Source organism: Kogia breviceps, chromosome 13 (genome assembly GCF_026419965.1).
Source record: "Kogia breviceps isolate mKogBre1 chromosome 13, mKogBre1 haplotype 1, whole genome shotgun sequence".
NCBI classification, from domain to species: domain Eukaryota; kingdom Metazoa; phylum Chordata; class Mammalia; order Artiodactyla; family Physeteridae; genus Kogia; species Kogia breviceps.
This window is the reverse complement of record NC_081322.1, coordinates 82,953,111-82,973,939: the sequence shown is the minus strand read 5'-3', so window position 1 is coordinate 82,973,939 and position 20,829 is coordinate 82,953,111. Positions and strand designations below refer to the sequence as shown.

At 41.8% G+C, this 20,829-nt stretch overlaps 2 protein-coding genes across 8 annotated transcripts in view; one reads left to right on the top strand and one right to left on the bottom strand.

Moving 5' to 3' along the window:
* Positions 1 to 214: 214 nt before the first annotated feature.
* Positions 215 to 20,424, bottom strand: GTF2H5 (general transcription factor IIH subunit 5). 2 transcript variants are annotated; one of them, XM_059083553.2, is made up of 3 exons: positions 20,343 to 20,424; positions 19,425 to 19,498; positions 215 to 448 (listed from the first exon to the last, which is right to left on the bottom strand). In XM_059083553.2, exons 2-3 carry the CDS (start codon positions 19,457 to 19,459, stop codon positions 268 to 270), a joined length of 216 nt encoding a protein of 71 aa, XP_058939536.1. In that variant the 5' UTR covers positions 19,460 to 19,498; positions 20,343 to 20,424; the 3' UTR covers positions 215 to 267. The 2 variants fall into 2 exon arrangements, with proteins under 2 accessions (XP_058939536.1, XP_058939537.1); XM_059083554.2 differs by lacking the exon at positions 20,343 to 20,424 and adding an exon at positions 20,232 to 20,336.
* A 55-nt stretch (positions 20,425 to 20,479) lies between these two features.
* SERAC1 (serine active site containing 1) overlaps positions 20,480 to 20,829 on the top strand; it is a 104,443-nt gene continuing 104,093 nt past the window's right edge. For 2 of the 6 annotated variants that reach the window (XM_067011094.1, XM_059083537.2), the window contains exon 1: positions 20,490 to 20,624. The gene's annotated coding sequence lies outside the window, so the exon portion shown is untranslated. Of the gene's footprint in view, positions 20,625 to 20,829 lie in introns of all 6 variants that reach the window. The other 4 variants (XM_067011093.1, XM_067011095.1, XM_067011097.1 and 1 more) reach the window with 4 other exon arrangements.

Sequence of the window (20,829 nt, the reverse complement as noted above, 5' to 3'; positions counted from 1 at the left end):
ATAAAGGTTAATAAAAGCCAAATTACAGCCAAGTGTTAAAGCTTTTTTTTTTTTTTTTTTTTTTTTTTTAATTCTAGGGTACACACACTGAAAACAACAGAACAAGAAAGTCAGTTCAGGGGCTTTCTTATGAACAAACGATACCACAGTCTTCCCTGTCGCATGCTTCCGAGCAATTCTATAAATCTAATCAGTCACACAAGACATCGAATGGTGAGTTTCTCACTTTGTTACTTTTAATTCCTAAGTGGTCATTATCTAATATTTTCACTTCTGGGTAAGAGAAAAGGCATTTTGGTCCATTAATTCACCTACTCGCTCCTGGAGGACATTAACCAACTCTGCTATTACGAAGATGTGAGTGTCATCAATGTCTTGAATGATGAACTTCTTCCCTAGGGCATTTGACTCATCCAAGTACAGCAGAAATTGCTTCATGGCGGGGTCACTGTTGAGATAAACACATGATGATGAGACACCTTACTGTCAACTTACCAGAGACCCGAACAATTAGAATTGAGCATGGAGAGTTTTAGGATAAGTTTTAAAGTTCTCAACTGTTAACCAATTCCTCACTCCTTCTCTGCCTCAAGTGCTGATGATTAACAGACACAGCTTCATTTTAGAACTGTTAGTGCAAGTTTAGAAGAAAGAGGCCAATGATGAGATTTTAAAAGAATAATTTGTCACCAACAAGTGAAAAAGTAAAGCAATGTTCACAGCTTTGTAATTAATAGGGACTTGAAGCACAGCCCTGTTAACTGATTTTAAAAATGCCAACGATAGGGGCTTCCCTGGTGGCGCAGTGGTTGAGGGTCCGCCTGCCGATGCGGGGGACGCGGGTTCGTGCCCCGGTCTGGGAGGACCCCACGTGCCGCGGAGCGGCTGGGCCTGTGAGCCATGGCCGCTGAGCCTGCGCGTCCGGAGCCTGTGCTCCGCAGCGGGAGGGGCCACGGCAGTGAGAGGCCCGCGTACCCGGCGAAAAAAAAAAAAAAATGCCAACGATAGTGTTTGGCTTGCAATAAATATTCAACTTTTTTTCTCGTCCTTAAAATTCTGAACCTCCTAAGTCTGAACCATCATTCAGAATCTTTAAAGGAAATTCTAACCAAATCTCTTTGAGAACAGTGAGTTCAAAAAGAGATCTAAATTCAATTCTATTTATTTGTGGTTTTTAGTTTGGAATGAATAGGACAGCAATAAGGGAAAGAGATAAAATTTCCTAGATTTATAGAAATGAGTCTTTTAAATAAAAATCTGAATTACAACAAAGGCACACTTTAGATCTAATATAATATACAATACTGTGTTCTGCAAAAGATGAATATAAAAATGTCAAGTTGCATACAGATATTTTTAATTCTTAGAGAAAACATAATCTTACACAATCTTTTGGTTTCTTGAGGGATGTCAACATCAATTACAAAGAAAACAATTTAATTCAAAAGAGGTCAGTGTAATTTACTGAAAACCATATACATTTTATTTCTTTCAAGTACAAACATAGGTACAAGTGAAGCTAACAGAGTAAAGGATTTCTTTCAATAACTAAGTGAGTATGGTTCATGGTGTATATTAAATATGAATAAAGTCAAGCCTTCCTGAAAAAATGATTGTCTTAATTACTTTCAACAGCTTACCTTTAAAATAATTTTATTAACAATTTACTATGCTGTAAAATAATGTGAATAAATAAGTAGGTCTGCCCAAGTCAGAAATGACACATTTTAAATTTAGTTTCTAGTATGTTTGTTATCTTAGGTTTAGAAAAGTTAGGTTCTATTGATCCACTTAAGTTTGGCAAAATCCAGTTAAATTCTACAGTTGCAGTATTAGAATGGTCATACTAGGGCTTCCCTGGTGGCGCAGTGGTTGAGAATCCGCCTGCCGATGCAGGGGACACGGGTTCGTGCCCCGGTCCGGGAAGATCCCACATGCCGCGGAGCGGCTGGGCCCGTGAGCCACGGCCGCTGAGCCTGCGCGTCCAGAGCCTGTGCTCCGCAACGGGAGAGGCCACAACAGTGAGAGGCCCGCATAACGCAAAAAAAAAAAAAAAAAAATAGAATGGTCATACTAATGTGGGAAATTGATTTGTTCAGAAGTGGTAAACCTGCTCTTTTAAGTTTTATTCACTCATTCAATAAACTGAGTGCACGTCATGTGCCCTGTGCTATTCTGGTCTGGGGGATTCAGCAGTGAAGAAAATTTACATTCTAGTGGTAACACTATGACAAACACACACAACAACAAAGGAAGCGAATGAGAAATGGCAGTGACGACAGTGATATGATCTTGCAAGTTTAAGCAGGGGACTCAGGGGAGGCCTTACTGAGCAGGTGATGTCTGAATACACATCAGAAGGAGGTAGTGAGCAAACCATGAAGTGACGTGGGGTAGAACATCCTACGCAGAGTGAACGGCAAGGCCACAGAGCTGGAGAGGGGAAAGTGGAGGGGAAAGCAGTGGGACATGCTGATTTAACTTACAAAATGACTTTAATTTTAAATGTAAGGATCATACTGGCTGCTGGGTTGAGAAGAGGCTGGTGGGTGGTGGAGGCAACGGTGGAAACAGGGAGACCAGTTAGAGGGTGACTGCAGTCATCTTGACAAGACATAATGATTTGGACCTAGGTGGTAACAGGGAAGTGGAGTAGTGGCTGAACTCTAGATATACACCAAATGTAAAGCCCACATAACTTGCTGAGACTGGACTTGAGCTTTGAGAGGAATTAAGGAGACGCCAAGATTTCTGGTCTGAGCAAATGAAGGGATGGCGTTGTCTTTCACTGAGATGAGGAGGAACACAGAAGAACAGGTGTATAGGTAAGATGGAGAGTCTGGTTTTAGGCAAGTTACATCTGAGATGCCACCCAAGTGAAGAAGTTGAGCAGGAAGCTGGATATACAATTCTGGATTTCAGCAATGAAGTCCAGAATGAGGAGTCAGTCAGTCATCAGTGTATAGGTAGCATTTAAAGCCATGACAAAGGAGTGAGCAGAGCTACAGAGGAGAGTCCAAGGACCAAGCCCTGGATACCCCAACATCAAAAGGTTAGGAAGAAAAGGATGAACCAGCAAAGCAGACTATAAAATGACCACTGAGGTCAGAAGAAAACTTGAAGCGTACTGGAAGCCAAGTAAATGAAGGATCTCCAGGAAGAGGAGGAGATCGGCTGGGCCAAATGTTGTTAAGAGGAATAGCAAGAGAAGGACTGAGAAGTGACTATCGGGTTCAGAAAGTTACTGGACCTTCCCAAGAGCAGCTTCAGGACTATGACTACAGAGGACAGGGCCTGACTGCAGTGGTTTTCAGGCTGAGAGGAGTGAAATCAGAAAGTGAATACATACATATCTTCTGAGAAATCCTGCTACAAAGAGCAGGAAAATCAAGTGGGAGCTGGAGAGGGATGTGGAAGCAAGAGTTTCTGCCCCACAGGGCCGCCCACCTGGGGAGGGGTAGAGTTACAGCATCTTTGTAGTTCTGCTGGGAAAGATCTAGTAGAGAAAGAAAAGTGGATAAAGTGGGAGGAAAAGAGGAAAAGTGCTGAAAAGGTGTCTTCAAATAGGCCAGGGAGGCTGGGATCCGGTTCCCAAGGAGGGAGGCTGGCTTGAGACAAGAGAATAGACAAGTCACCCACAGTAAGTGTGAGGAAGGGAAGAGTATATGGGCCCAGGTCCATGTGATAAAGACTTGTGGATGTTCTCTTCTGGTTGCTTCCGTTTTCTTAGTGAAACAAGGAACAAAGAAATCAGCTGAAGTGAGGACAGGGACGTTTTCTGAGCTAAGAGAAGGTGAAGGTATGGAATACCATATTCCACCCATTCTAAGAAGCACATTCCCCCCACATCTTAACATCTCCAAAATTGGGATGGGTCTTACATTTAATGGCATGTTACAGTACAACCGGCAGTGATTTTTCTTATAGGTACATAAAATATTGCTAAGTTTTAAAACTGATGAAATCTTAATTTGATGAAATCTAACGGCTTTATTAGGAAAGTGGGACAATAAATGGACTAGGAAATTTAGCTTGTTGGCAGGTTAGCATTAAGGCTCACATGAATTTAACAGTCATGAACTTAAAGCGAGACCAATCAGTATGTTTGTATGTTTTTCTCCAGCCATTAGAGCTGTGGAGGTAAAGGTTCAGAACAGGTAGAGAGCTGGATTGAACCTGACCTGGTTGGTGTGGCTGAGAGGGGCAAGGGAGTTGAGTGTCTTTAAGAGAACGAGTATACTGATGGCCTGGGTATGGAGGAAAGTGAGCACGCTGGGATGAGTCAGGAAGGAAATGCTGGGAGAATCAAGAGACTGCAGGTATGGTAGAATCAAAGGAATTATACAGCTAGGGTATTAGAGGGAGTGAACTGGAAAGAGGAGGTGGTGGTCAGAGTTAGATGCCTAAAATGGAGATCCTGAAGAGATGGCAGTATTGGTAGGGACGTGGGTTGGTGTGACAATGTGAATGAATGACTATGACAGGACAGAGAAAAGCTCATTGGAAGAAGAGGTCGGGGAACTGAGAGGCCAGGGTACTGAAAGGACTATGCGTACGAAATCGTTAAGAATTTGTGGAGAGCTCTTAAAGAGTGACAAGTAGCCTTCAAAGAATAACTTTCAAGGAAAGACTTGGGTGTTTGTAGATGGTTACAAAGAGGAGGATTGGTGGGTGGTCTTGTCAGATTCAGAACTGGTGGGTTTCTGTGGAAGAGAGAGGGAGGATTTCTGGAAGTGGCAATGAGGAACAAGGTAGATACCCATCCCATTTCTTGGCCCAGTGGTACAAGAGGTATTAGAGAAAGGTCAACATAGCAGGCTCAGGGGAAAGCTAGGTTTTTATCATAACAACAACAAAAAAGGGGTATTGGGGGAAGATAGAGGGCAAGTTCTGAGAAGAGGCTGAGGATATAGAGGATTCTGCTGCTATCTTACTAGGTTCTAAGGGCAAAGCGGGACATGAAGGGGTAGGGGTGAATTTAAAAGTCGATGGAGGGACTTCCCTGGTGGCACAGTGGTTAAGAATCCACCTGCCAGGGACTGCTCTGGTAGTCCAGTGGTTGAGAATCCACCTTCCAAAGCAAGGAGCATGGGTTCAATCCCTGGTCAGGGAACTAAGATCCCACATGCCACAGGGCAACTAAGCCCAGGTGCTGCAACTAGAGAGCCCATGCACTGTGGAGCCCGCATGCCGCAACTAAGACTTGACGCAGCCAAAAATAAATAAATAAATAAATACTTAAAGAAAAAAAAAAAAAAAGAATCCACCTGCCAATGCAGGCGACACATAAGCCCTGGTCTGGGAGGATCCCACATGCCACGGAGCAACTAAGCCTGTGTGCCACAACTACTGAGCCTGCGCTCTAGAGCCCGCAATCCACAACTACTGAGCCCATGTGCTGCAACTACTGAAGCCCACATGCCTAGAGCCTGGGTTCCACAACAAGAGAAGCCCACGCACTGCAATGAAGAGTAGCCCCCGCTCACAGCAACTAGAGAAAGTCCACGTGCAGTAACGAAGACCCAATGCAGCCAAGAATATATAGAAATTAAAAAAAAATTTAGGGCTCCCCTGGTGGCACAGTGGTTGAGGGTCCACCTGCTGATGCAGGGACACGGGTTCATGCCCCGGTCTGGGAAGGTCCCACGTGCCGCAGAGCAGCTGGGCCCATGAGCCATGCCTGCTGAGCCTGCGCGTCCGGAGCCTGTGCTCCGCAACGGGAGAGGCCACAACAATGAGAGGCCTGCGTACCACAAAAAATAAATAAATAAATAAAAGTCAATGGATAGAGCCATAAGGTAATGAGTGTCAAAGGAATGAGGGATGACCTGGAAGTCTGTAGCTTTTTGGGTGACTGAAAACAAGAAAAGTAGGAATACAGGGCCTGGGAATGAGAGTCTAAAGGCTGATAATGACATGAAAGGCAACAACTGCCAGTGAAGGGTGGGAGAGACAACAGGGGTCTTTTACAAAGCAAGATAATATGGGACTTCACTGGTGGTCCAGTGGGTAAGACTCTGTGCTCCCAATGCAGGGGACCTGGGTTCAATCCCTGGTCAGGGAACTAGATCCCGCATGCATGCTGCAACTAAGACCCGAGGCAGCCAAAATTAATAAACAAACAAACAAAACAAAAACACAACCAAGAAAGATAATGTAATGGTCACAGATTTAAGCAGATACTGAGGATGTTAAAATTTACATCTGCAGTAACTCCCTAATTTTGTCAATTACACAATAAAAATTTAAGTAAGAAATTTGTGTAAAGCAACAACACCGTGTACATTGAGAAATTTCACTGAGGTAAACAATTTTATCAGTCATTAATATGCAGGCTGTGAAACATAAAAAGAGTTTAAAGAGCAATTCTAGAAAGAATCTGGGGGTAATGAAGCAGGCTGAACGGGGTTCTTTCAGATATTACAGAACTGAAAATGGGGAGGCCCATAGAACAGGGAAACAAAGCTACAGCTTCTTTAAAACTACCGTTTTCTGGGATTCCCTGGTGGTGCAGTGGTTGAGAGTCCTCCTACCGATGCAGGGGACATGGGTTCGTGCCCCGGTCCAGGAAGATCCCACATGCTGCACAGCGGCTGGGCCCGTGAGCCATGTCTGCTGAGCCTGCGCGTCCGGAGACCGTGCTCCACAACGGGAGAGGCCACAACAGTGAGAGGCTCGTGTACCGCAAAAAAACAAAACAAAACTATCGTTTTCCTGCTCAAACAGGTTCTTTTGAACAGGTTCCTGCTCTCAAAGGTTTCTTTTTGAAACCTCAGTTGTTCCCCTATATTGCTCTGTGTCTATACAAATAAAAGGGGGTTCGGTGGGACAGGGGTGGAGAATAAAAGGAGAGCAATTTAAGAGTAGACAGGTGTGGTGGACAGAAAAAAACCCTCTGCTTTAGTGCTCTACAACCACGCTGCTTCCTCCCTTCCCTGCAAGGAGGGACTTGCCTTTGTCTCTCGTGTGGTGCCCACTTTACCCTCACACCCTTTATTGTGCTGAACTGTCTTAGATCCCACAAGAATTTCAATACTTTCTACAAAAACCACATACTCAGAGAGGTTGCTTAGAAAGATATACTTTAGGTGACAGGACAAATGAGCTTTTTTGTTAACCCTTTAATATAAATTTTGGGTTTAAATGGAACAATAATGACAAAAAGAAGGACATTATAAAATCTGCTGTCCAAATGTGATACATTATCTTGTTACTGTTTGAGCGTAGTGTGTTCACAGATGACACCAATTTACTCTAGTAATTGGCTGCTACTAGGAGGTATTACAGATAGCAAGGGTTAAGTGGTTATGAAGACTTTTATCTCCAGAAACTCTCTAAATAAAATAAATATACATACTTTCAATTAAGTAAAAGCTGAACAACTGAAACCAAGAAGTGCCATGGGACTCACACCTGTGCTTTTAACTAACAGGTCAGTGCTTTCAAAATTTTTGCCATGTGCATACTACCCTTGCCATTTTAGCCATCTCTTGTAAACATCTGCAGTACATATTATTCAATTTTTTTCTTTAAATCGCCTTTAAATCAACTAACTTTTCACCTTAACTTCACCTGGTACAAAATCACCAGTCATCTTGATGTTAGTTTTATTTTTTCTCAGATAAATTAAGATGGTCATAGAAAAAGTACTTCTGTGTTCTATCCCTGCAAAATTTGTGCTACTCCAGATCATCAGGTATACCAACTGTACTCCCTATACCTGAGGAAACACTGCTAACACAAATGAGATGAGAACTTATAAAATGGTCAGTGACACACTGAAATAACTGCTTCTAATATCAATTGCTTCAATTAAACTTTTTGAAAGGAGATGGAAAGCAGTCAATTTGAGAATGAATTCTCAAGCATGCATTTGAAATGTAATCTGTAATGATTCAAAAAGACACTCAGGGCTTCCCTGGTGGTGCAGTGGTTGAGAGTCCGCCTGCCGATGCAGGGGACGTGGGTTCGTGCCCCGGTCTGGGAGGATCCCACGTGCCGCGGAGCGGCTGGGCCTGTGAGCCATGGCCGCTGGGCCTGTGCGTACGGAGCCTGTGCTCCGCGATAGGAGAGGCCACAGCGGTGAAAAGCCCGCGTACCACACACACACACAAAAAAAGACACTCAAAGTTTAAGGGACACTTTGCTAGCATATGCTGAGGACCTGGAATATCTTGCCTGAATATAGGACTATTCTACATGGGAGTGTCTCTGGTTGAACCTGCTGGCAGCAAAAAAAACAAAACCAAGTGCCCATGTACATACTTGGTTAAAGTCCTGGGATCAGGGCTAGTGAGCAAGAAAAAATGTCTTTGCCCTGGAAATGTAAAGGGGAGGTATTATCAACTCCCTCCTAAAGAACCTTAGTATAGAACTAGGGCGCCTGCCAGCTGCTGGTGGGGAACTCTGACCCCCAAGGAGACAGGAGGAACCCCAGAGTGAACCGGTAGAACGCAGGGGGACCGCGGTGGGGAGGAGAAGTGGAGGCCAGACAAGATTGGGGCCCCTGAGGCCAGGGAAATCAGGAGAGGCAGGTGGGAGGGACTCTCCAGGAAAAGCAGGAGAGGAGCTGAGGGCAATCACCTGGCCCACTCAGGCCGGGGAGCCTGCTGAGCTCCCAAGTCACTTCCCCCCTCCACCAAAGCCCCATCCAGGCCACGTGGGTCCTGGGGGCATAGGAGGGAGGCCGGGGAGATTAGAAGTGGCAGGCAGAAAAGGCCATCCAGGAGGAGCGGGAGAGGAATGGAGGGCAACTGCCCTGCCCACTGGGGCCAGGGGAGCCTGCTGAGCTCCCAGGCTGGTCCCCTGCAATCCAAAGCCCCCTCCAGGCTGCGTGGGTGCTTGGGGGCATAGGAGGGAAGCCAGGGAGATCAGGAGAGGCAGGCAGGATAGGCAGGTGGGAGGGGCCCTGCAGGATGAGTGTGAGAGGAGCGGAGGGCATTTGCCCTGCCCACTCAGGCCCAGGGAGCCTGCTGAGCTCCCAGGTGAGGTGCCCTGCCCTCTAAGACCAGGGGCTGGAGGCACGCCTGGGTACCTTCTGTTCCTTGAGCCTAAGCCCCACTCCCCACGGCCCCCACAGCCTTTTCCAGCTCTGTGGGTCCTGAGCATTGGCCCTGCCCACCACCCAAACCTCACCCTTGCTTAGGCCCGGCTCTCCACATCCAAGGCCTTCCTCCTCCCTTTTTTTTTCTTTTCCCTCCTCCTCTTTTTCACTATTGTGGTATTGATGTACTTTCCGGTTGTTGATTCTCTATGTTTTTATTTTTACGTTCTTTCCAACATATCTGTTAGTTTCCTAGTCTAATTTTATTTTTTACTTTGTAATTGTTCTCGCTCTCTTTTTTTTTTTTTTGCCACCCACGTGGTTTGTGGGATCTTGATTTGCGAGCGTGGGGTCAGGTAGAAGCTTCTATGGTGGGAGTGCTGAGTCCGAACCAGTGGACTAACAAAGAAACTCAGACCCCAGGGAATATTCATCGGAGTGAGGTCTCATGAATATTCATCAGATGAGGTCCTCATCTCAGCACCAAGACTGAGCCCTACCCAACAGCCTACGAACTCCACTGTTGGACGCCTCAGACCAAACGACCAGTGAAACAGGAAAACAATCCCACTCATTAAAAAAAAAAAAAAAAGAGAGAGAGACAGCAAAAAAATATGTCACAGATGAAGAAGCAAGGTAAAAACCTACAAGACCAAATAAATGAAGAGGAAATAGGCAATCTACCTGAAAAAGAATTCAGAGTAATGACAGTAAAGATGATCCAGAATCTCAGAAATAGAATGGAGGCACGGACTAAGAAAATACAAGAAATGTTTAACAAAGATCTAGAAGAACTAAAGAACAAACAAACAGAGACGAACAACACAAAAACTGAAATAAAAAATACAGTAGAAGGAATCAATAACAGAATAACGGAGGCAAAAGAACGAACAAGTGAGCTGGAAGACAAAATGGTAGAAATAACTGCCCAGGAGCAGAATAAAGAAAAAAGAATGAAAAGAATTGAAGACAATCTCAGGGACCTCTGGGACAACACTAAACGCAACAACATTCGAATTATAGGGGTCCCAGAGAAGAAGAGAACATGAAAGGGTCTGAGAAAATATTTGAAGAGATTATAGTGGAAAATTTCCCTAATATGGGAAAGGAAATAATCACCCAAGTCCAGGAGGCACAGAGAGTCCCATACGGTATAAATCCTAGTAAAAACACACCAAGACACGTATTACTCAAACTAACAAAAATTATATTCAAAGAAAAAATATTAAAAGCAGCAAGGGAAAAACAAAAAATTACATACAAAGGAATCCTTATAAGGTTATCAGCTGATTTTTCAGTGGAAACTCTGCAGGCCAGAAGGTAGTGGCAGGATATACTTAAAGGATGAAAGAGAAAACCTACAACCAAGATTACTCTACCCAGCAAGGATCTCATTCAGATTTAACAGAGAAATCAAAAGCTCTTCAGCCAAACCAAAGTTAAGAGAATTCAGCACCACCAAACCAGCTTTACAACAAATGCTAAAGAAACTTCTCTAAGCAGGAAACACAAGAGAAAAAAAAAGACACACAAAAACAAACATAAAACAATTAAGAAAATGGTAATAGGAACATGTATATCAATAATAACCTTGAATGTAAAGAGATTAAATGCCCCAACCAAAAGACACAGACTGGCTGAATGGATACAAAAACAAGACCCATATATATGTTGTCTACAAGAGACCCACTTCAGACCTAGGGACATATACAGACTGAAAGAGAAGGGATGGAAAAAGATATTCCATGAAAACAGAAATCAAAAGAAAGCTGGAGTAGCAATACTCATATCAGTTAAAACTGACTTTAAAATAAAGAGCGTTACAAGAGATAAGGAGGGAGACTACATAATGATCAAAGGATCAATCCAAGAAGAAGATATAAGAATTATAAATGTTTATGCAGACAACATAGGAGCACTTCAATACATAAGACCATGAAAGGAGAAATCAACGGTAACACAATAATAGTAGGGGACTTTAACACCCCACTTATACCAATGGACAGATCATCCAAACAGAAAATAAAAAAGGAAACACAAGCTTTAAATGACACAATAGACCAAATAGATCTAATTGATATTTATAGAACATTCCACCCAAAAGTGCCAGACTACATTTTCTTCTCAAGTGCACACAGAACATTCTCCAGGATAGATCACATCTTGGGTCACAAATCAAGCCTCAGAAAATTTAAAAAAATTCAAATTGTATCAAGCATCTTTTCTGACCACAATGCCATGAGATTGGAAATCAATTACAGGAAAAAAAAACTGTAAAAAACACAAATACATGGAGGCTAAATGCTACTAAATAACTAAGAGGTCAAAATACATCGAAACAAATGACAACGAAAACACGACGACCCAAAACCTGTTAGGATGCAGCAAAAGCAGTTCTAAGAGGGAAGTTTACATCAATTCAATCTCACCTTAAGAAACAAGAAAAAATCTCGAATAAACAATCTAACCCTACACTTAAAACAACTAGAGAAAGAAAAACAAAGAAAACCCAAAGTCAAGAGAAGGAAAGAAATCATAAAGATCAGAGCAGAAATAAATGAAACAGAAACAAAGAAAACAATAGCAACGACCAAAAAAACTAAAAGCTGGTTCTTTGAGAAGATAAACAAAATCGATAAACCCTTAGCCAGACTCATCAAGAAAAAAAGGGAGAGGATGCAAACCAATAAAATTAGAAATGAAAAAGGAGAAATCACAACTGACAGTGCAGAAATACAAAGGATTATAAGAGGCTACTACAAACAACTATATGCCAACAAAATGGACAACCACAAAGAAATGGGAAAATTTTTGGAAAGGTACAATTTTCCAAGACTGAACCAGGAAAATTTAGAAAATATAAACAGACCTATCACAAGTAATGAAATTGAAACCGTAATTAAAAAGCTTCCAACAAACAAAAGTCCAGGGCCAGATGGCTTCACAGGCGAATTCTATCAAATATTTAGAGAAGAGCTAACATTGATCTTTCTCAAACTCTTCCAAAAAACTGCAGAGGGAGAAACACTCCCAAATTCATTCTATGAAGCCAACATCACCCTAATACCAAATTAGACGCAAATCAATCAATGTGATGCACCACATTAACAAATTAAGGAATAAAAACTATATGATCATCTCAATTGATGCAGGAAAAGCTTTTGAAAAAATTCAACACCCATTTATGATAAAAACTCTCCAGAAAATGGGCATAGAGGGAACCTACCTCAACATAATAAAGGCCATATATGACAAACCCACAGCAAGCATCATATTCAATGGTGAAAAACTGAAAGCATTTCCACTAGGATCAGGAACAAGAGAAGGATGTCCACTCTCTCCACTCTTATTCAACATAGTTTTGGAAGTCCTAGCCACAGCGATCAGAGAAGAAAAAGAAATAAAAGGAAAACAAATTGGAAAAGAAGAAGTAAAACTGTCACTATTTGCCAATGACATGATACTATACATAGAAAATCCTAAAGATGCCACCAGAAAACTACTAGAACTAATCAACAAATTTGGTAAGGTTGCAGGATACAAAAGTAATGCACGGAAATCTCTGGCATTCCTAAACACCAACAACAAAAAATTAGAAAGAGAAATTAAGGAAACACTCTCATTTACCACTGCAACAAAAAGAATAAAATACCTAGGAATAAACTTGCCTAAGGAGGCGAAAGACTTGTACTCAGAAAACTATAAAACACTGATGAAAGAAATCAAAGATGACATAAACAGACGGAGAAATATACCATGTTCTTGTATTGGAAGAATCAATATTGTGAAAATGACTATCCTACCCAAAGCAATCTTCAGATTCAATGCAATCCCTTTCAAACTATCAATGTCATTCTTCACAGAATTAGAACAAAAAATCTTACAATTAGTATGGAAACACAAAAGACCTCGAATAGCCAAAGCAATCTTGAGAAAGAAAAACGGAGTTGGAGGAATCAGCCTCCCTGACTTCAAACTGTACCACAAAGCTACAGTAATCAAGACAGTGTGGTACTTGCACAAAAACAGAAATATAGATCATTGGTACAGAAAAGAATGCCCAGAGATAAACCCACACAAATATGGGTACCTAATTTACGACAAGGGAGGCAGGAACATACAATGGAGAAAAGACAGCCTCTTCAATAAGTGGTGCTGGGAAAACTGCACAGCTACGTGTAAAAGAATGAAATCAGAACACTACCTAATACCATACACAAAAATAAACTCAAAATGGATTAAAGACTTTAACGTAAGACCAGACATCATAAAACTTTTAGAGGAAAACAGGAAAAACACTCTTTGACGTAAACCACAGGAAGATCTTTTTTGACCCACCACCTAGAGTAACAGAAATAAAGACAAAAATAAACAAATGGGACTTAATTAAACTTAAAAGCAAAGGAAACCATAAACAAGACAAAAAGACAAACCTCAAATGGGAGAAAATACTTGCAAATGAAACAACAGACAAAGGATTAATCTCCAAAATATACAGACAGCTCATGGAGCTCAATATCAAAGAAAAAAACCAATCCAGTTAAAAAATGGGTGGAAGACCTAAATAGACATTTCACCAAGGAAGACATGTAGATGGCCAAGAGGCACATGAAAAGATGCTCAATGTCACTAATTATTAGAGAAATGCAAATCAAAACTACAATGAGGTATCACCTCATGCTGGTCAGAATGGCCATTATCAAAAAATCTAGAAACAATAAATGCTGGAAAGGGTGTGGTGAAAAGGAACCCTCCTGCACTGTTGGTAAAAAACTAAAAATAGAACTACCATATGACCCAGCAATCCCACTACTGGGCATATACCCTGAGAAAACTATAATTCAAAAAGAGACATGCACCACAATGTTCACTGCAGCACTATTTACAATAGTCAGGACACGGAACCAACCTAAATGTCCACTGACAGATGAATGGATAAAGATGTGGCACATATATACAGTGGAATATTACTCAGCCATAAAAAGAAAAGAAACTGAGTTATTTGTAGTGAGCTGGATGGACCTAGAGTCTGTCATACAGAGTGAAGTAAGTCAGAAAGAGAAAAACAAATACTGTATGGTAATGCGTATACATGGGATCTAAGAAAAAAAAATGGAACTGATGAACCTAGTTGCAGGGCAGGAATAAAGAGGTAGACATAGAGAATGGACTTGATGACATGGGGTGGGAGGGCAAAGTGAGAGTAGCATCGACATATGTACACTACCGAATGTAAAATAGTTGGCTGTTGGGAAGCAGCAGCATAGCACAGGGAGATCAGTTCGGTGCTTTGCGATGACCTAGAGGGATGGGAGGGGGAGGATGGGAGGGAGGCTCAAGAGGGAGGGGATATGGGGACATGTGTATGCATATGGCTGATTCGCTTTGCTGTGCAACAGAAACTAACATGGTATTGTGAAGCAATTATACTCCAATAAAGGTCTAGTAAAAAAAAAAAAGAACTTTGGTATAGCTCCTATAAAATATGATCGTTCAAAAAAAGTATTACACCATGAGAGGCCTACTAGAATGATGCAGTTAGCTATAAAAGAGACCATAAAATTAATCGGTCAGTTGGATAAAGTTGTCAATACTGTGTATCCAATCAGAATGATAATCTTGGCTTAGTCAACAGTAAACTATCCTTCCTGAGAGTAATTAGTTAACAGATATAATTACTTAAAAAATTTAACAAGTATTTCTCCATAAATACTGTTATGTCCTGAGAGTGGAATGTTTTAGAAAATTGTTACTGAATGTGAAAATGCCTTTGTTCATATCACGTAAAATATTTTCAAATATTTTAATACCTATATTGTTTGATGATAAAAATGTCACAACACTTTGTTTAATTAGAATAATCAACTACCTACAATTTTATCTGCAGCCCGGATCACTTCCTTAAGATAAACATGTAGAAATGGAATTATTGTTTTAAAGCATATAAAAGCTCAAAAGACCTATCACAAATTACTTTCTAGATCAGTTGCTTAAGACTGCACTTGCACCATCCATGTCAGCAGCTTGGTGAGAGCCTGCTTTTTAAAAGCTACAGACTGTAAGATAACAGTCACCTCATTTAAAAGCTACTCTGGTTGGCCAGGGGTTGGGGGGTGGGGAGGATAAATTAGAAGGCTGGGATTAACATATACACACTACTATACACAAGACACTGAATAGATAATCAACAAGGACCTACTGTATAGCACAGGGAACTCTACTCAATACTCTGTAATAACCTATATGGGAAAAGAATTTGAAAAAGAATAGATACATGTATAACTAAATCACTTTACTGTACCCCTGAAACTAATACAACATTGTAAGTCAACTATTTTATATACAATAAAAATTCAAAAAGTAAAAAATAAAAGCTACTCTGATGTAACTTGCCAAAAGGGAGGCCTAGTGTATGAACCTTTTCTGTACTGAAACTTGAATTCAATTTATCAAGAACCTATTCTTATCCACTCTGATTCTCACTGTGGTAGTAGAGCTCTAAAGGAACACTAACAACCTGGAATTTAGGGTGAGATTACACTCCTTGGTTCAATTTTATTAACAAAATTCTTTCAGTAAACAAATATTTACTAAGCACCTCTATATGTATCTCAGGCACTGTTCTGGGTGCCCAAGAAACTTCAGTGAATTCAGCCCTGCAAAGAATAAGAAGCAAAGGCTCACAAAAGATATATAAATGCTGTGAAAGAACAGGACAGCAGTTAGACTGGTTTTGCCTTAGTTCTTACTCGCTTTTCATATACAATAGAGGTTTGGAAGCTAAACCCATAAGGACAAGACTGGTCTAATAATACCTATTTCTCCAGATTCTTTGCTGTTGTGCTATAAACTGGCTGGAATTTGCAGCTGTACAACAAATCTTCCTTGCTGAAACACTTGCCAAACCAACTGTGATAAATGTCACACCAGAGGTCTGCTCTAGCACCTGGAATTGGACGCAGACATTTGTTGAGCATATGCTGCTTGCTTCGGTAACTGCTATGGTTGGCTAGATTCGGGAAAACTCTTGGTGTGATGCTGGCAGTCGATAGTGGTGGATCCCAACAAAGAGGAAGTTTTCACCAATCTCATTTTGACATAAAAATACAAAAAACTTTAGATTGTGGTATTTGATAAGCCTTGGGAGGAGAGAACCTTATTATATCCAGTTACTCTGATTTTTCAATTCACTGATAGTTGGGCCTAAATGACCAACATTATACTCTGGTTTATTTGCTTTTTAAACGTAGATCTGTATTCCAATACACCTAAATGGTTCATATAATCTATGGATATTATGAGACAAGAAACTGACTTATACTGATACTGTATTATTAACAATCTTCTCTTTGGAATCAAATATAGACATGAGGGAAACTGAAGGACTTTAGTTACCATCATCCCAACATGTGCACCTACACATGAAGGAGGACCCACAGGCCCTGGCCATGCCCTTGATGAATCTATTATTGCTTAGGCCTGGAGTCTTCTTGGAAGATCTGTATCTTTGGGAAGACAGTTACCCTTTTGAAAAATTGTGCAGGCTACACTTTAGACTTCACTTTGAAGAGAAAAAGTAGTTTTGCAAGGATAGTATCCATCGGCAAAATAAAATTTAAGTACACTGTAGTATTGCTGCAAAACCATTCTCCGTAGGGGAACTGATTATCAAACTTAAGCTGATTAAGTGCTTCTCAAACTTAAAATGCACTGTGTCAGGATCTTTTTTAATGCACAGTTCTGATTTAGTAGATATGGGGTGAGGTCTGAAAATTTTCATTTCTAACAAGCTCCAGATGATGCTGTTGCTGCTAGTCTGGAGAATACATGGAAAAGCAAGGTGATTAGCAACCAGGCAGAATTCAGAGGCTGGTAACAAGCAAACTAGCAGAGAGCTTGCCGGATCAGGAAAGAAAACTAAACCTCAGTTCCTCTCACAAATCTGTGCTCTTTGTTCTTACGGCTAAACTGAAAGTCTACCACCGAAATTTTGAGTTTCCCAAAGCTTTGCTCTTTAAAATGCAGCCTAGCATTATTTTTTAAAAAATAAAATATAGGTGTAATACAATCCCAACCATCATTCCAAAAGGATTATTTTGGAACTAGACTAAATTATTGCAAGGATATTCTCGAATAGGTAACAATGTCAAAGAAAAAAATGGATGTGGGATGGGATTAGGGAGAGTAGTAAGGGGAGTGAAACTCTGTGATAAAGGAGACATCACACACCATTAGGGAAGGCAATAAACGGTGTTGGACAATTAGTCAGTTATCTGACCAAAAAAAAAAAAAAAAGGCAGCTAATTCAGATCTTCACCTCATAATATGCCCCTTCTCTCAATAAATTCTAGATGAATGAAACTCAAAATATCAATGAAAATAAAAATATGAAAACCTTAGGACAGAGGTGACTATTGATCAAATCCAGAATGAAGATTAACTTTATAAAAATCAGAAGAAACAAACGGGAAAAAACTGATAGCCGACATTGTGTGTGTGTATCCTCTGTATTAAAAATAACGTTAAAAGACCAATCGGGGGCTTCCCTGGTGGCACAATCCGCCTGCTAATGCAGGGGACACGGGTTTGAGCCCTGGTCCAGGAAGATCCCACATGCCGCGGAGCAGCTAAGCCCGTGCGCCACAACTACTGAACCTGCGCTCTAGAGCCCGTGAGCCACACCTACTGAAGCCCGCAGAGTAGCCCCGGCTCGCTGCAACTAGAGAAAGCCTGCGCGCAGCAACAAAGACCCAACTCGGCCAAAAATAAATAAACAAAAATTTCAAAAAAAAGACCAACCAGGAAAATGTTTCTATTAATTATGACAAAGTAATAAGAAAAATACAAAAATTAGCTTAGAAGTGTTTTCCAAAAGACAACAGCACAGCATGCTTAGAATTTCTGGGATCTCAATCCACCTCTTGGCTTTCCCAAGTGAACACCTCTCTCCTCTCTAGCGGTTTATTTTTATCAACATACATTCTAGTCTCTCACTTTAAAACAATGAAAATAACAAGAGCCAGAGTTCCTTAACATATCCTTCAGCTACCGACCCATTTCTTTATTCCTTTGCTCATTATCACAACAAAACTCCTCCACATGGTCTCTACTTCCTTGCCCCCCTTTCCCTTTCCAAAGTACTCCAATCTGGCATCTATCCTACCTCTCCATAAAAAGCTCTCATAAAAAACCCGACGACCTCCAGTGTGTCTTCATCTTACCCCACCTCTCATCAGCACTTGACACAGCCCACTCGCTTTCATCAACCATTCCCTTAGTTTCCCTCCTACTTCACTGGCTTCACTGACAATATAATTTATTGTATTGTCTTTTTTTCATACTAGAGCTTCAAAATCCAATGTGTATTTTAGTACCTGGCGAAATACTTTGGGTATAGAGTTAAGAAGTTAATTTCACCTGTTTCATTTTACTTGTTAGTGTGGCTACTAGAAAATTTAAGACTACATATGTGGCTCACATTATATTTCTACGGACAGTGCTGCTTTAAATGCCAGAGATTCCTAGGGTTTGGTCTTGCTCCTCCCCCAGCCTTGCCATCACAGAAACAGTAGGGTCATCCACATAATGGCTCACATTAGAGGCAGAGAAATGTAGACAGTAGTAATTTCAGACCATGGGAGTGTCCACTGGGCAGGATTCCCAGATGAGACAGAATTGTTTGGTGGGGCAAACAAACAAGTGGAGACTGAGCAAGACTGGTCCAACAGTTCAGATTTTCAGATGAGGGATAATTAAGCCCTACATTAGCTTTGTGGAGCTCAACTCTGCCCATAGTTTCTAGTTTCTCCTTTGGAATGTGTGCCTAGTTTAAGAGACCTTCAACTAGCTCTCTTGTTTTTTTCTCTTTTTTAAAGACCAAAGTTTGTGTGACTTAGGCAGACCCTAAAATTCTAGTCAATCCCTGACGATTTGAGAATACAAGCACTGTTCCCCTAAAGAGGGTTAATGTAACAAACATGCTGCCGCTGACCAAAACTTGTTGGAAATAATGCCAATTACATCAATTCAACAGAAACACTGAAATCTGGCACCAGGAAGAAACTTAGCAACAAAATCAGTCCCACTTGATGAACTGGGAAACTGGGAGATTGGGATTGACATATATACACTAATCTGTATAAAATGGGTAAGTAATAAGAACCTGCTGTATAAAAAAATAAATAAAATTCTAAAAATCCAAAAAAACCCCCATCTGTCCCACTTGTTATTAAGTAAGAAAAATGCAGTTGAGAAAGCTGAAAGACTTGATTCATTCAAATCTTAAGAACAAAAGAAAGAAAATGGACTTTGGAAGGGATACACATACAAATCAAGATTCAATGTGCAGATTTAAAATTTGTTGAGTATCAAAACTACTAACCATTCTATAAGCACTCCTTTCAAGACGTTGACCATCTTTTTCCCAGTCAGAAGGTGTAGATGACCTTAAAAATGCTAATAAAAGGATAAGGTGACAAAATACAAAAGCATCAACTTCAATATCCTTTGGTGATTTACTTCTGAAGAGGCAAAAAATTAAATGCCAAGACTAAACATATAAATCTATGAAAGACATAAAGCTAACATTAGGAAAACATACACATATTCTGATCTTTTAGCAAAACTAAAATGAGTCTATTTGGAATATTAACAATGCATAAATCTTACTTGCAAACAAATTCTGCCCGCTGTCAATCCTAATGAAAGCATGGGCCCTAACTCCACAGCAGTGTTCCCAATCCAGGTTTAAAACATGTCTACTAATCAAAAGATTTCTTTTACTACTCAGGAGTATGATAAAAGGTAATATCCTTGGAGACAGGCATCACAGGATGGTAGCTCTGAAAGGGGACTTAAAAATTACATGGTGAGTCCGACCACCTCGTTTTACACATGAAATGGAGCGAAGAGATTAAGCCGCAGCTCCCAGCAAAAAAAAAAAATTACAATCCATGTCTCCAGATCTTGTGTTCCTCTGCCAAATAAAATATGTTCCCTAATGATGTGCGCTTGAAGGAAAAGGAACCACTCAGCGCACGCGAAGTTAACCCTTCTTAAATTTCTACACTTGGGTACCGCGCAATGCCTCCCCGAAGGAAATCCACCGTTCAATTCCCGCGGGGCAGCCGCCCGGCCTCGTCAGAAACGGCCCAGAAAGGGGGCGGAACACCGCCCTATACCCCCGCACCTGAAACACAGGCTTCTGGGACTTTCCCCCTCCTCCTCTTTTTCTTCGAGACCCCTCGACCTTCCAGGTACTGCACTCTCCCCTATTGCGCCAAGAGCCAACGCCACGAACCTCCGCCCACAGATCCAGCAGCACTTCAGCGTCGCCGACAGAGTGCACTTGCACCGGTTACGTCATCGCGACAGCGACGGTCTCGTGGGTGGAGCGCGCCGGCGGGAGGCGGGGCGCGGGCTGGGCTGAGGGGGCGGGGCGGCGTGCGGTGAGGGCGGGGTCACGTGCAGCCAGCTGCTAGTCGGGGCCGCGCGCGGGCTGGGAACGGCGGAGACTGGTGGTCTCCCTGCCAACCTGGTCCCAGGTAAACAGCTGGGGGTGGCTGAGTCCGCGTGCCGGCAGGTAGGAGGGGAAGGCTGGGCTCTTGGGGGAGGGCTGGGGCCCTGGCGAACCCTGGCACGGCGGGGAGTGGGGAGGGCGGCGACGGGGCGCGGCCCTGACTGACCCGCTGACCCGCCGCTGGGCGCGAGGTGAGGGCCTCTCGCAACCTGGGCAGCCCTACTCTTTCCTGGTTGCCACTCTTCTCTAGTTACAATCCAAGGCCTAA

Bases quoted from the DNA above. Each gene is read 5' to 3' on its own strand.
- GTF2H5 (XM_059083553.2), bottom strand. From the start codon at position 19,459: ATGGTCAACGTCTTGAAAGGAGTGCTTATAGAATG. The intron at 449-19,424 runs GTTAGTAGTTTT...TTATCTCAACAG, and splicing joins AAAGGAGTGCTTATAGAATG to TGACCCCGCCATGAAGCAAT.